This window comes from Leptosomus discolor, chromosome 8, assembly GCF_034619465.1.
Source record: "Leptosomus discolor isolate bLepDis1 chromosome 8, bLepDis1.hap2, whole genome shotgun sequence".
NCBI lineage: Eukaryota > Metazoa > Chordata > Aves > Leptosomiformes > Leptosomidae > Leptosomus > Leptosomus discolor.
This window is the reverse complement of record NC_141398.1, coordinates 8,334,024-8,347,838: the sequence shown is the minus strand read 5'-3', so window position 1 is coordinate 8,347,838 and position 13,815 is coordinate 8,334,024. Positions and strand designations below refer to the sequence as shown.

Sequence of the window (13,815 nt, the reverse complement as noted above, 5' to 3'; positions counted from 1 at the left end):
ATAGATATAATAATGTAATTAATATTGATATAAAATATATTATATTAATAAATAAATAAACTTTATTAAGTTTAATAAAAACTTAAGTCTTAGGCTAAAGGGGGAGATGAAAGCATAGTAAATTGTGCCCCCCTCTGCTGTACAGTAATCCTGTCCCTAAATTTCGCTCCCTGTTGCTGAGTGTGGCTGTATTTAACAGACACCAGCCTGGCAGGAATAAATCTGTCTCTGAGTCCCACATGCTGCACTTAAAAAGTCTGGCCAGAGACTGACTGCTGCTCCTAGCCCTGGCAACTCGGATTCAGAGGTCTCTCTCTTCACCACCCAACGCTGCTCTTGGCAAGCAAGCCCTGGTTTGAACACCTCCCCAGCAACCCACCAGCACAATTTGTCTTATACCAGAGAGCTGCCCTTTTATTCTGACAGAAACGAGGGTGGATGACGAACTGTCCGGGAGGCAGTAAGACCAGCTGCCAGTTATCCCGCAGACCCTCACCTCATCTGATGGCCAACTCATTCAACTCACAGCCCTCATCATCCTCCAGGAAAGCGGGTGGGCCCGGAAATAACTGGGTTTTCCGGACAGACACTGTTTACCTTAATGAGGTACCAACAGCCACACTCACAAGGTATCACAGGGGTTCACAGCACCCAGGCCTTTTCTTCTGCCAGAACAAAACACACAGCGCACACCTGGAAATATGCACCATTAACTCTAATCCAAGATTAGAGCTTTTAAAACCTCCACTTGCTTAGACTGCTTAACTGGCAAAGCCTGTATAAGGTATAAAACTTTTCCAAGAAATTTCTCTGCCTACATTTTATTCAGATGCACAAGCTACAGGTATTTATAAGTTCTTACTCGAGAGTGCCTAAATTTTAACCAAACCTTTTGAAGTGCAGCAAGTTTTCCACTACTTCAAGGTTCTTTGGTTTTGAGGAGGCTTTTATATTTTAAATCAGTCTGTCTCTAGTTCGATGAAGCTAGCCATTTCTCTCCCCCTTTATTGCCATGAGCTTGTTTGATGTCCCCCCGAGATGGATGTGTATGTCAACTGACCTGCTCCTCTCTCTCCAAACCCCCGTTTCCGATGAGGAGATAGATGAGTGAAAAGACAAAGTGCCCAATGCGTGGGACCAGTAAGTGTCACCTCTGGGTTGCTTAGCCACAGCTTTCCAGGCTTAGCTTCCCATTGTCCACCAAGCACCTAGTAAAAAACCCATGTAATTATAAAAGTTACTAGGATTTTAACGTTGTGGGATTCTAACTGGGCAGAGAAGTTCTTTAAGTCATGATACTATCCAAGTTACAGCAACCTCCAACCCAGCGCTCAACCAATTCCACCTCTTCTAAGTTGGCGACACTCTCCCCCTGCACTCTGGCAAACTTGCGGCAGTAACTTGACAATTGTCCAAAAGTTTAGTTTGGTACCTTCTGTTGAGAACTTGTGGTCGGTTCACAGGAAGACTGAACACTCCTGCCTCAAGCACAGCCATATTATTCAGAAGCGTAAGGAACACCTTTGGGGACTGTAGCAATTTTGACTGTCCAATTGTAATCCATGGAGAGTTTGCATTCAACAGTACGCTTGGCTACGTGACCTCTGAGGCATTACAGCTCGCAGTCATTCTGCCCTGATCTCTATTAGAAGAGAGTTGTTTCAAGGGATACAAGAAAAGTTGTATATATAAAAAAAGGTAATTCTAAAGCCTTACTGATTCATGTGAGTGAGCCTAAAGCTTTGCAGAAACTTAAGGTGAATTAGCTGGAATCTGAAATGACTATTTTTATCTTCTTTGCTGTAGACACCTACACAAAATGGTTTACAAACTCCACCCAAAAGGTTACAATTCCTAGGTACTGTCATTTTGTTTGGGTTAAGGTTTGGAAACTGTAGAATAGTAGGTACACCAGAAACATCAGAGAGGACTTCTTTGAAGCAAGATGAGGCTAAGAACACTGTGAATGGTCAATGCATCATTAAATTATGACTTTAGACACTAAAAAAGTGTCAACTCCTTTACGCTAATTAAAATACCACCATCTCCCCTCAAAACCCACAGTGATAAGCAGCAAGGGTTATTTACACTGGCATCACTGAAGCTACACAGGATTAGGTCTGCTGCAACTCAATAGTTAACTACCTCACCTATGAAGTGAAAGCTAAAACATCATCTTTCAATGTAACATATTGATTTGCCACTTAAGAGCCCACCTGAATTTGAAACGATTGGTTCTGTTACCACAGCTTTCAAGATCTAGGGTTTTTTAAAGAAAAATTCACTGTATACTGGAATAATACACAATCATCAGTGGCGTTTATTTTCGTTTTGCTTTAATTAAACACAAACGCATCTCAAGAGTCAAATGATTCAGCTTTGCCCTTACTGACTTAACAGCGAGGTGACTCTAAGGCTTCACGGCTGAGGTGACAAGAGGTCCTGAAAGTTGCGGCTTCCCATTTCACTTCTCAGTATCCACGGTCCGATGTTATGGCAGGGGACGTCACGAACTTCACTCCCTTTCCGTTCGCGTTAAGATGAAACGTCGTCACCTACACCATTTTGCCACGTTGTCCCCCTACAGCCAGCTCGCAGAACCCACGGGGCAACCAGGGCGGAGGAGGGAGCGGTCCCAGCGGCGGGCACGCAGCTAGCAGGAGTAGAGGCCTCACAGACGAACGCCGCGCTCATTCTCTCTCCGCAGCGGCGCTCCCAGCCGGGAGAGGCCCCCGGCCGCGGGGCTACAGCTTCCTCTGCTTGTGCCGGGGGTTGGTCTTGCAGCAGACGTAGAGCCGGCCCCGCCGCCGGACGATGAAGCAGTCCTTGCAGCGCCTCTTCAGCGACGTTTTCGTCTTCAGCCCCGCGACGAGCGGTGGCAGCAGCAGCCCGGGCGGCGGCAAGACGGCCAGCAGGGTGCTGGGGGCGGCCCCTCCGCACCGCAGCGGCGGGGCCCGGCTCACCGGCGGGGGGGGCAGCGCCGCCGCCCGCCACCACGGGGCCAGGGAACAGAAGGGCGAGCGGCCCAGCGAACGGAGCGGCCCGGCGGCGGCCTTAGCCAGGAAGGACAGCATGCTCCGCGCCCTGCGGGGACAGCGCACCGGCGAGGACACCCGCCCCGCTCCCCACGGCCGCTAACGGGAGGCGCCGGGCACTGACCTGACCTGCACCGCCACCGCCGCCGCCGCCGCCGCCGCTCCCCTCTGCAGGCCGCAGGCAGCCCCTCACCGGCCCACCCCCTCGCAGCCGGCCCCGCGCATGCGCGCACGCCGCGGCCCGGCGGAAGAGCGCGGGGGCCAGCAAAGGGCGGGGTAAAGGCTGCGGCTGCGCCCGCCCGCTGGTCACGTGGTGCGCCCAACATGGCGGCGCCCGGTGCGACCTTCCGTTGCCTGCTGCCGCTGAGCCGCTCGCTGCCGGCTGCCGCCGCTGCCGCCGCCGTTCGGCCCTACGGCGTGCGGGCCTCCGGTACGGGCGAGCTGGTGACGCACACGGGGCAGGTGAGCGCGCGGCCAGAGGAGAGCGGCCCGCGGGCCGGTGCCGCCGCTCCGCTGCCCGGGGGGGGAGGGAGAGAGGGCGGACGGACGGACGGGCGGGCGGGCGGCGGCCTGCGGGACAGCGCTCCCGGGGCTGCGAGCGGCACGGGGCTGCGCTGCTGCGTGGGGTACGCGCTGGGGCCGTTCGCGCTGTTGCGCGGCGCGTAGGCGCGGCTTCGAAATAAAGGCTGTTCATTGGGAGCGGGGTCGGTAACCGCCACCGAGCGTCGTGGCCGGAGTCCAACGTGTGACCCCGGTGCCCTGGGGTCAGCGCCTTGTAGCTCCGTTTTCCCTGGTTTTTACCGTAAAAGCGGGGCGTGCGAACTAGGGGGGCTCATGGGGCACGAGATGTGAAAGCCGCGCGGCTGGTGGAGCGAAGGTGGGCAGGGCCTCCCCGGGGTGACCGAATTCCGTCACAAATAAACCCGAAACGTGGTTTTCCCGGTTTAGTTCACCTTCCAGGTGGCAGTGTGGGATCAAGGAACAGCATCACAAGTGATAAATCTTGTGTTCGCCTCTGTGGTCAGAGCCGAGGCTTCTGTTCACTGGCTTTAAACACCACACACACACACACACACACCCCTTCCCCCCTTTCTTTTTTACTTTCCAACCTAAAATTTACTTTATTGCGTGAGAGAAATGGAAACTACTTTTTCTGTGCAGTACAGTTGTGAGATGATGGCAGTACTTGAAACGGAGGAAACAATTTAAACTATTTAGTCTTGACAGTGCTGTAAGCCTTTGTGTTCTTTCTTTATGGTCATTGCTTTTTAAATAAGATCAAGTTTATTTTATGCTTCAGGTATATGAAGAAAAGGATTATAGAAGAGTTAGATTTGTTGGACGACAGAAGGAGGTAACTCATTCTACTTTTACTCATGGCTGAGGGGGTGGTTTGTGGGGTTTATTTATACCTGATATTGATGTTCTCAACTTGATTATCAGTATTAAAAAAACCCAACCAACAAACTGACCAAACCCAAAAACCACAACAAAACAAAAAGAACCCTACCAAAACTAAACTGGTTTGGATTTTGGGTTTTGGTGGGGGTTTTTTGACCGTGGTGCAGCTTCTTCTTTTAAGACACCTTATAGTTGTTTCTCTGTACCTCCCTACTTTTGGCAAATTTGGAAAGTTTAAGCTTTGCCCGACACCTATTAAGCGCTTACCTTTAGGCTGTGGAAGTTGTAGGCATTTGAGCATCTTAAACTTGGACCGCTTTTTGTTTTAAGAAAATATTAAGCATGATTTCAGTGCCATTTGTGTTCAGAAAATACCATAATTAAATGCTTGGCTGAATTGTGCATCTGTATATCTGTTTAAATGTGTGTTTTGAAGCTTAATTTTCTTCTGCATAGTTAAAATCTTGATCTTTACCAAAACTGAGTTTTTAGAGAGGCCACTTCATTTCCAGAGCCTGGGAAGCATTTGCTGAAATGGTGATGTAACAAATAAAGCTAAAATTTAGAGTATTCTGGAATAATGAAACCTGAAGGGCAAAGTCTAGTAACACCAGCATCAGCTGAGTGTGCTGCTGTGAAGTTACCTTGTTGGCCTGTTGCTGCTGCTTATCCATACTGTGGGTACATGAAATTGTAAGTCCTTTAACACCGAGTTCTCTCTCGTGATTGAGCAGCACAGCTCCCCGAGGGTCCTGCTGGCCTTTGGGAGAGAAACAGAGATTGTTTCAGCTAAATTGTATTCCTCGAGGCCGGAGCATCTGCTCAGTGCCTTAGTGTGGTGCTATAAATGTGTATGGATAGTAGAGGCATGGAAGGTGTGGTAGATTTTTGGTGTAGTTGCGTATAAATATTCCCTTCCCGAAGGGAGCTAATTATGTTGGTTTCTGAGTTTTTGTATTGACTTTACCTCATTGTATTACGGAAAAAATTTAACTCGTGCTGTGTGGCAAAAATAGGGACTCTACGTGGGAAATAATTAAATGAAAACGTCACTTAAAGTGCTGGGAGGAGAGTGGCAAATGCAATGCCTGTTTCTGCACTACTTCTGTAGCTGTAGGAAACGCTCCCTGAGCCTGATTCTCCCCAGGGCACAGGTCCTTCTGATGTGCCTTTGCCAGCAGCTGATTTTGGACACACTTTCTGCGTGGTGAGAAACACCCAGGGTTTTCAGTCCGGACCAGTTCCTCCTCCTCCAGCAAAGCTGAGCTTTAGGTCTGCCAAGCAAGGTTTAATGCTAGGTTTTAATTCTGAAACTGGAACAAAATTTACATGTTAAGTACTAAACCGATCCTTATCTGTGCTTATTACGGGATCTGCCTCCAGGGGCTTCGCCGTTATCCCCCAGTGTGTTTCAGCTGCTGGTACTGGGGTTTCACTGCTGTGTCTGTGGTCGGAACGTGGCCTTGTTTCTGAAGCTAAGGCCAGCCTGCCGAGTTGGTGACTGCACTGTCTTGGTCGCTTCTGCTCTTTGCCTTCGGTACCTGGGGGTGGCCCAGCCTGGCTTGCCATCGGCCCAGCCTGGCTTGCCATCGGCCCAGCCTGGCTTGCCATCGGCCCAGCCCGGCTTGCCATCGGCCCAGCCCAGCCTTGGCAGCTTTCGTGCCTGGGGACGCGGCCTCTGGACGCAGGTGCCCTCAGTGAGGATGTCTGGGCCCGCACCTGGGTGCTGCCTGTGGCCTCTCTGGGTGGTGGCCAGGCCCGGTGGTACGGCCTGGAGTATGTGCCTGTTGTTCCCTCCAGTTCTGCCAGCCTAATTGTTAGTGAAATCCCTGTGTTTTAGCTAAAATCAGTGTTCTCTGTGCTGGATGTGCAGAACCAGGGGATTAGTGCTCCCTGGCAAGGGCCTAAAGCAAGTAGCTGCGAGAAACCAGAGCGTGGCAACTGTTAAACTGCACTTACTGCAGCCGGACTGGGCTCGTCCTGCCCTCGTACAGTCCCCGAGCTACGACAGGACCTGATTCCATACCGCGGTTCCTGCTTCGGCTCTGCCCTTTCCGTTGGGCTGGTGCAGCGGCTGAAGTTGCGAGGAGAACTGGCCTCAGAGCCGGTCATTTCCATCTTGGGACCTGGGTCAATTCCAGGTTTGGTTTTATCTCTTTGCCTCCCGGACGATGCACTGGCACAGGCAAGTAGGTGGAAAGAAGCAGCCATGGGATTGTCAAACTGGCTCTATGGCCGGGAAAAAAAAATTGCTCATTGTCTTATGCACTGGGCAAGGAGGGTTTGGGCATGCTGAGGGAAACAGCCCCTTCCTGCTAACTACTGCTGTGCTTTAATTGAAGGGACACGATGTAGCTGAAACCACTTTTCTTTTCTTTTTTTTTTCCCCTCCTTACAGTTTTTTTTCTCAGTCTTTTTTTTTTTTTCTCTGGCATGTTTCCCATGTGAATTCCTGCACTGTCCTGTTTACTAGGCTGAACCACAGACAAATCATAGTTGCACAGTAGGTGAGAGGTTCTTGCTTCCACTTTCTCCCCACAAATAAATACCTTTGTGGTTAAGAAATGCTGGGAAGAGTGGTGTCCTGCTTCTGATCTTGAAGCGGAGGTGCATCATGGTGCTACCTCCCTCCTTCTTTAGCATGAAAGGAAGGGTGTGCAACTTTGAGTGTTATTAAAAGCAGCAGTAAAAATCCTTGCGGGTTAATTAAGATTGATTATGGCTTGTGCACACAGGCCCCAGGCAGTGAGATTCTTGATGTCAATTTGCCAAAGTTAATTTTTTTTAACTTTATTTAGCTATCATCTTTGATACAGGAAATCCTGTTGTTGGTGAAACTGACTTTTCCACTGTTGTACCGAAAATGCAAATTTTGGGGAGATTTAACTGGGGGCTTGGCAAAAGAACCTAGGTGGTTGTGCACTAGAACTACGTAAAAGTACTGTTGTAGTTCTCAGGGATTAATTTAATGGATATTTAGCTGTCTTTTTCCTAAGAACCTCCTCTTCATTCAAATACCAGCATGCTTATGAACCTTATACACAGAGCAGTAAGTAGTGCCTTCGTTGGGTATGCATGTTGTTTTATATTCTTGTGTGTCTAACAGCGCCTTTGAAAAAGCTGGCCCCTCCTGGAGCGTGTTTAGCTGAGGGGTAGGGTTGGTTGTCCGCTCGGAGCGGGTTGGAAGAGGCTGGTGTGGATGAGGGAGGGAAGCGCCGTGGCTGGGAGCTGTAGGTCCTGCTGAGGCCCAGGTTGCTGCGTCGCAGGCCTGTCGGGGGGGGATGCGTTTGCCAGGCCCTGTAGTCGTGCTCTAGGAAAAAGCCCTACTTGTCAGTGATGTGCACGTGCAGGCAGTGCGGATCAGATGGATTTACAGAGTGGCATAGCGACCTTTAGAGGTTTTTCTTTTTTTCTAAAGCTGAACAATTTGCCTTTCTGACTTGTTATGCACCACGTTCATGTTTTCCTGAGGTTCCTGTGCGGTGATAGGATAAGGTGCAGGGTGAGACACTCTAAATTACCAGCAGTTGTTTTATCTCATTCCTGACCTTACTTGTCCCGCCATTATTTTTGAGTTTATCAGCAGTGAGTCTTTTGCAGTTTTATCTTGCAGTCACTAAAGCACCATACAGAGGCAGTGTCAGTTAAGTATCTTCTGTTTGTGGCTGCTTGTTCCTGCTCACGTCTCTGCTGAATCTGCTTAGGTCCCGTTGCAAACCGGAGCTCTGGTGTGTATCGGGGGAAGGGATTACTTTTGCAAAGTTTGACATGCTTAGTTCATTGATCTGGCTTACAGCACGGCCTAAGAGTTGGTGGAGGAGGTGGGAGGAAACGTACGCACGAACTTCTCAAGAAGGCTGTAGCAGAATGGTTGGGGAGGCGATAAACAGCAGTTGCTTTCTGCCTGAGTGGGGAAGGTGTCTGAAAGCTTCCTTTTTCTCTTACAGGTGAACAAGAATTTTGCAATTGATTTGATAGCAGAGCAGCCTGTGAGCGAAGTTGAAAGCAGAGTGATATCATGTGATGGTGGTGGTGGAGCTTTGGGACATCCTAAAGTGTACATAAACTTGGTAATGTCTTCGTTCTGCAAACAGCATGTTTTGCCTGTACATTCTTGTTTCTAAGATTATCTGGTTTGGGGCATTTATTTTTGATTTTAGTAAAAGGAGTAACCACCCGAGATGCTCATTTTATTTGGTGCCTAATATAAAATTGAGATTGTTAGTGTTAGAGGGCTTCCATTTGAAGTTACAGAAATTTCTTTTTGAAGTTTTGATTTGTTTGGTCAATATTTTTTTTTTCAAAATTATTTGGTCAATATTTTTTTTTTTAAGAGAAATTAACTGAAGTGTTATGTACAAGCAGTGCCTTGAGAGCAAAAATAACATGCTTGCTGTGTTTTGAGACACTCTAATTATTTAAATGCCACTGTGTAGATTGAGGATGCATTTGCAATATTCTTAGGGATATGCAGTTCATTTTGAATCTTGCAGGTTCAAGGAAAAAAAGAGGGGGGGGGGGGGAATAAAAGCAAACCCCAAACCAAAACAACCCCCTTTTTTCAGTCTTTGTGAATCTTGGTTTCAATCATGGGCAGAGAATTGGTGAAGAATGAATGTCTTATTATCCTCCTGTTGACAGTAGTGATATTTCCCAGTGTATTCTTATTCTAGAGAGTAAAAAAATTGAGGCTACTGTTATATGACCTCGGTGGAATCAGTGATGACCTGTTGCTTGGGTACTGTTCTCAGGCAGACCCTCACTGCAGATGTCTTAAAATCTTTGCTTGCTCACCTAAACTTTGACATTTGCTTAATACCTGAAAGAATGGCGGGAGGGAGCTGGTGTCCATTAGGAGTCACAACAACGCTAACTAACCACAAGTATTTCTATTTTGAACAAAGAAAGAACTTTGTAATGATTCATTTTACGTTACCCAAACTCAAATACTCAGAGGTTGTAATTCATAACGCTTAGGAAGCTTGTGTTCTTCAGTCCCCTAGGTTGACTTCTGTAGCACGCTGCTATCAGTTGCATTTATGTTGCTTTGGTTGCCCTGCACCACACTCTTGAAGAATGCTTTAGTTTTTGTGAATTTTGAGATCTTTCTGTGTTAACAATCAAATTACAAGATGTCTGTGGTTTGTTCTTGAAAGCCAATGTCTGCAAACAGAGAAGGATATTGGACCAGCTTGTTTCCCCTAGCCCTCACAAATGAACTGCAGGCTTTTGCGGGTAGAGGGTAGTCTGGATTTTTCACTTCTAATCCTGTATTGAGGAAGGGGAACAGTGAGTTTACTTTGTTTCATGACTGAAAATATTTATGTTGCTAAATAACAGAAGGTCCTTTGTTTATCTAACTGTCTTGTCTTTTGTCATGTTAGGAAGGATGCAATAACAGCTCACAGTTAGTCACACTTCTGAATTTTAAAAAATATATGTATCTTTTGCAGAGAAAAATAAAATTTTAAATAGTAGTAACCACTACTTTTCTCCAAAACATTTTCTTTCAGAATTTCTCCTGGAATCCTACTGAATTTTCCTTCTCCCTGCAACTGACTCTGTCAGCTTACATTACTGGCCAAAATTCCTGTCTAGATGTAGCTTGGAAATGCCAAATCCTATTCTGTATTAAAACAATTATGCAATATTCTTTTCAGAACTTTGGAACAGATATGACTGAACTGACTTAAGGTGTCAGTTCGTTAAGAGGATCCTTTATTGCTGAAGAGATATTACTTGGCTTGACTTTAAAATTATATTGTTGAGATTAGGCCTGGTAGTTAAAAGGCTGGCAGAAGGGAAGCTGCGTAGGATACAGAAATCAAGCACGAACCTCGTACCATCGTTCTTACTTCCAGTGTTTCACATAAGATTAAATTGTACTTCAGCTATATTGATCCATTTTAAGACGGCACATGTAAATAAGATAAAGTTTGTCATTTATAAAGTGAAACTAGCAGCTGTTGTATTTTTATATTTTTGCAGGACAAAGATACAAAGACCGGAACATGTGGCTACTGCGGACTTCAGTTTAAACAGAAACATCACTGAAAGATTATCCCTGCATGCTTGCAGATTTCTGTTCAGATGTTAATGTTTAACTATAAATAAACAATATATTTAGAAAGCCAAAGTTAGTGTTTGTGTTTATCTCAACTATGGAAAGTCTGGTCTGTACCTTTTTAAAACCTCGCTTGTTAAGTATTTGAGAGCTGGATGGTGTTGCAATATCTGCTTTGTATGTAATTTGGTTTTCAAGGAATTTTGGCTTTCAAGGAAGCCTTTGTTTGTCAGGCTTCTCGCAGGCTTGGAAGTGGCCCTTGGCTGCAGCACAGGTTTGGTTTGTACTGAGCAGATTTGTATTCAACACTGAATTGGATGTAAATGTTTACTGGGGGATTAATTATCCTAGTTGTTTGTCTTTTGGCATTGTTTGACGCTCTTAATTTGTTCATGGCCTGCTATCTATAGCTAGATTCACAAATGGAAGCACAAAGATATTATGATACTCAGCATTACAACACTTACTGCTGGAAGCAAGACTGTCATCCCTGAATTAAGTAGCTACACTTGCAACTTGTTTGAAAGAAACAGACAGTGCCTTAGAATCGTAATCAGTGTGAGCTGAAGAACTACCTAAGCTGGCACACATGAAAGGTGAGGACATAAGCGTTTGTCCTCCAGTTGGGAGGATCACTGTGTAAATATCTGATTCTGCTTGGGATTCACACCCTTGAAACCTCTTTAGGAACTGGGTCTTGTCAGACTCAAAGTAGGGATTGCTCCATTACAGGTAGCAGCTTCTGCTCCTTTAGTACAGGTCGTCTGACAAGGAGAGCATCCACCTATGTGTAAACCACCTGGGCTGTGTGAGGCTGGTTGTAGGACATTGTCTACCTTCTTGCTTAATTTCACATGTGTCTGGAGAAGGAGGATCCATGCTTTGGTCTTACTCCAGAGAGCATTTTAATCTGTTGTCACTAAGTAATTTTGTTTTTTTTTAAATGCTGGTGATGGAATGTGGTCCCAGATAGTAATTGCTGCTTGGCCAAAGTTTAACAGGGTGCGATTCTAAACGTGCTGTTTGTATCGCTTTAGTTAAATTGATGTGGTGGTACCAAGTTGAACCAAGTTATGTGGGCCTCGAGCTGCTTGACTTGCTTGTGTCAATTTATAGGTGGAGTTTGAACCAACAGTCAGGCTAAAAGCAAGGTGTGAACTATTCCGTCTGTAGAAGCTGTGTGTTTAGAGGTTATACTGCACTTACATGCACGTACACCCCTCCACTTTTTCTGTTCCTTCTGCCTGTAAGAGCTTAGCCTCCCCTTCTGTCTCTTCTCCTTCTTCCTCCTTCCCTCTCTTTTTCTCCTTTCCATTGCTGCTGGTTTCAGTGATGATCTGACGCCTTCAATTCATTCTCTGTGATGATCTAGATTTAAGAAGTAATATTAGAGTTATGCATCGTAAATTCAGTGTAGGTTACTGACTTTTCTAGAAGCCCGAGATGTGATGAGGCTAGGTGGCTCTTACGGTGGTTGTAGTTTTGTGATGTTAGTGCAGTGGCATGATGTTAGTTCAAGAAGACTTAACGTATGTTGTGTTTCGAGTAGCACCTGAGCATGTATGAAGATGGCAAAGGATCCTTTCATGAAACTTGCATTCAGCCTATCTGACCATATGCACATCATCTGTCAACTGAGTGTAAATGTGACATTATAAATGGTCGTCTGGTAAATCCATCTCATGCTCTAAATATAAAATAATTACTTGAAGTTGCAGTGTCTGTCTTTAAGCATAAATCTGGTTGCTTTTTAGCCTGGCTCTCTACCAGTCCGCAGAGTATCTTTGCTGGCACAGTTCCTTCATGGTGCAATCATCTCTGCGGAGAGACCTGAAACAAGTAATCGTATGTGGTCCTCTTCCTTGGGCCTTTGATTTTCTTATGAATAATATATCTGCTTGGATCACTGCTGCTCATAATAAATTAACAATGTTTAAATTGGCATGGTGTTTGCTGAGGACCCAGGCAAATCCCATCCCACTGGCCTCAACTATGGAATGCTCTTCTTAGATATTCTCCCTAAAGTACTTGTGATAATGTGAAGCTGTTGACACCAGTGAAACAAAGTCTCTGCTTTGTTCTGACAATCTTCACAGGAAAAATTCAGACTTTTCTCCTTGTCGTTCCCTGTGTGTTAAGTTTGTGTTTCTAGTTGTGAATGGCTGTTTATACTGTGGTGGTCACAAGCAGATACCTGTGAAAGTGGGTCTGTGAGGACAGACTAAACCACATAAGTATCAAAGGGAGGATAGACTAAAACACATCAGTATCCAATCAGCATTACAGTTCTCAGGCAACAAGTTCAGACTAGAAAGCAACATGGAGTAAAACTTTCAGACTTAAATTCTGTCAGTCACTGTTTTATTCTCCGTAGATTCATCTCGTGCTGGAACTACAGTCTCTTACTCTAATTACCAGAGTACAAACCATAGTTTATAGTCTGTCACTATGGAGTGTCTTACTTGATGTGTAGCTTGTCTTAACTGTATCTTGCCTTTACCTACTAAAACCAGATAGGCTTTTTTCTCTTTACTGCCACATATATTAAGCTTTTCTTGGTGAAAATCACTATATATTTAAGCTTCCGAAACAAATAAGGACCAATCCTTCCTTTTCCCCATAATCCTTGGTAGCTCTCTGTTCTCTCATTAAAAAATTACTCCAATGAATTTACGAGGTGAGTCCTGTTTGTTGATGAGAGCACAAAGCGCTACTATGACTACGGCACAATAAGCAAGCGTGACGAAAGATTGTCAGAGGGGGAAAAAGGTTTTCTTCCGTAAACATATTCTGTGTGGCAAGGATTCCACTGTTGTCCCCAGCAGCCCAGGTCCTTCTCTGAGGAGAGAGGGCATGGATGGATTTGAAATGAGGCATTTTAAGGGCTGAAGTTGGCAGAGGGACTGTAGCTGTTGCCCTCTTGAGTGGCTGCAGAGCTGTAAATCCCATCAGCTGTGGTCTCCTGCAGGCTGCTCGCAGGACCCACCACACCTGGAGTGAGAGCGGGACCTGCTCCAAGTTCTGTTTGTGCCAACTCTGCAAAACAAGCTGCGTCACAGGGAGATGGGGGATATAGGGGCTGGCTACTAGTCACTGCTAACCATGAGGATCAGGACCAAGGCTATTGCCTGCCTACACGTGGGAGAAGATTCTTACCTAGTATTTTTGATTTATTGATTTATAAACTTCCTTGAGTTTATTTTGATTCTTGTTCCTTCTGCACAGGTATGTTTCTGGAGGTTTGAAGTACTTGGACTCAGTGCCTATGAATTGGATGTGGTAAAAATCTGGTTATTTTCAGATCCAGTAACTGAG

At 45.9% G+C, this 13,815-nt stretch overlaps 2 protein-coding genes across 3 annotated transcripts; one reads left to right on the top strand and one right to left on the bottom strand.

Annotated features, from left to right (window-relative positions):
• Positions 1-2,297: 2,297 nt before the first annotated feature.
• Positions 2,298-3,074, bottom strand: MRPL36 (mitochondrial ribosomal protein L36). Of its 2 annotated transcripts, XM_086469472.1 has the most exons (2): positions 2,998-3,074; positions 2,298-2,958 (listed from the first exon to the last, which is right to left on the bottom strand). In XM_086469472.1, the coding sequence occupies exons 1-2, from the start codon at positions 3,072-3,074 to the stop codon at positions 2,745-2,747; spliced, it is 291 nt and encodes a 96-aa protein (XP_086325598.1). In that variant the 3' UTR covers positions 2,298-2,744. The 2 variants fall into 2 exon arrangements, with proteins under 2 accessions (XP_086325598.1, XP_086325597.1); XM_086469471.1 differs by having other exon boundaries at positions 2,298-3,074.
• Positions 3,075-3,332: 258 nt separating this feature from the next.
• Positions 3,333-10,572, top strand: NDUFS6 (NADH:ubiquinone oxidoreductase subunit S6). Its single transcript, XM_086469392.1, has 4 exons — positions 3,333-3,497; positions 4,336-4,389; positions 8,384-8,506; positions 10,425-10,572. The coding sequence occupies exons 1-4, from the start codon at positions 3,360-3,362 to the stop codon at positions 10,488-10,490; spliced, it is 381 nt and encodes a 126-aa protein (XP_086325518.1). The 5' UTR covers positions 3,333-3,359; the 3' UTR covers positions 10,491-10,572.
• The last annotated feature ends 3,243 nt before the right edge of the window (positions 10,573-13,815 follow it).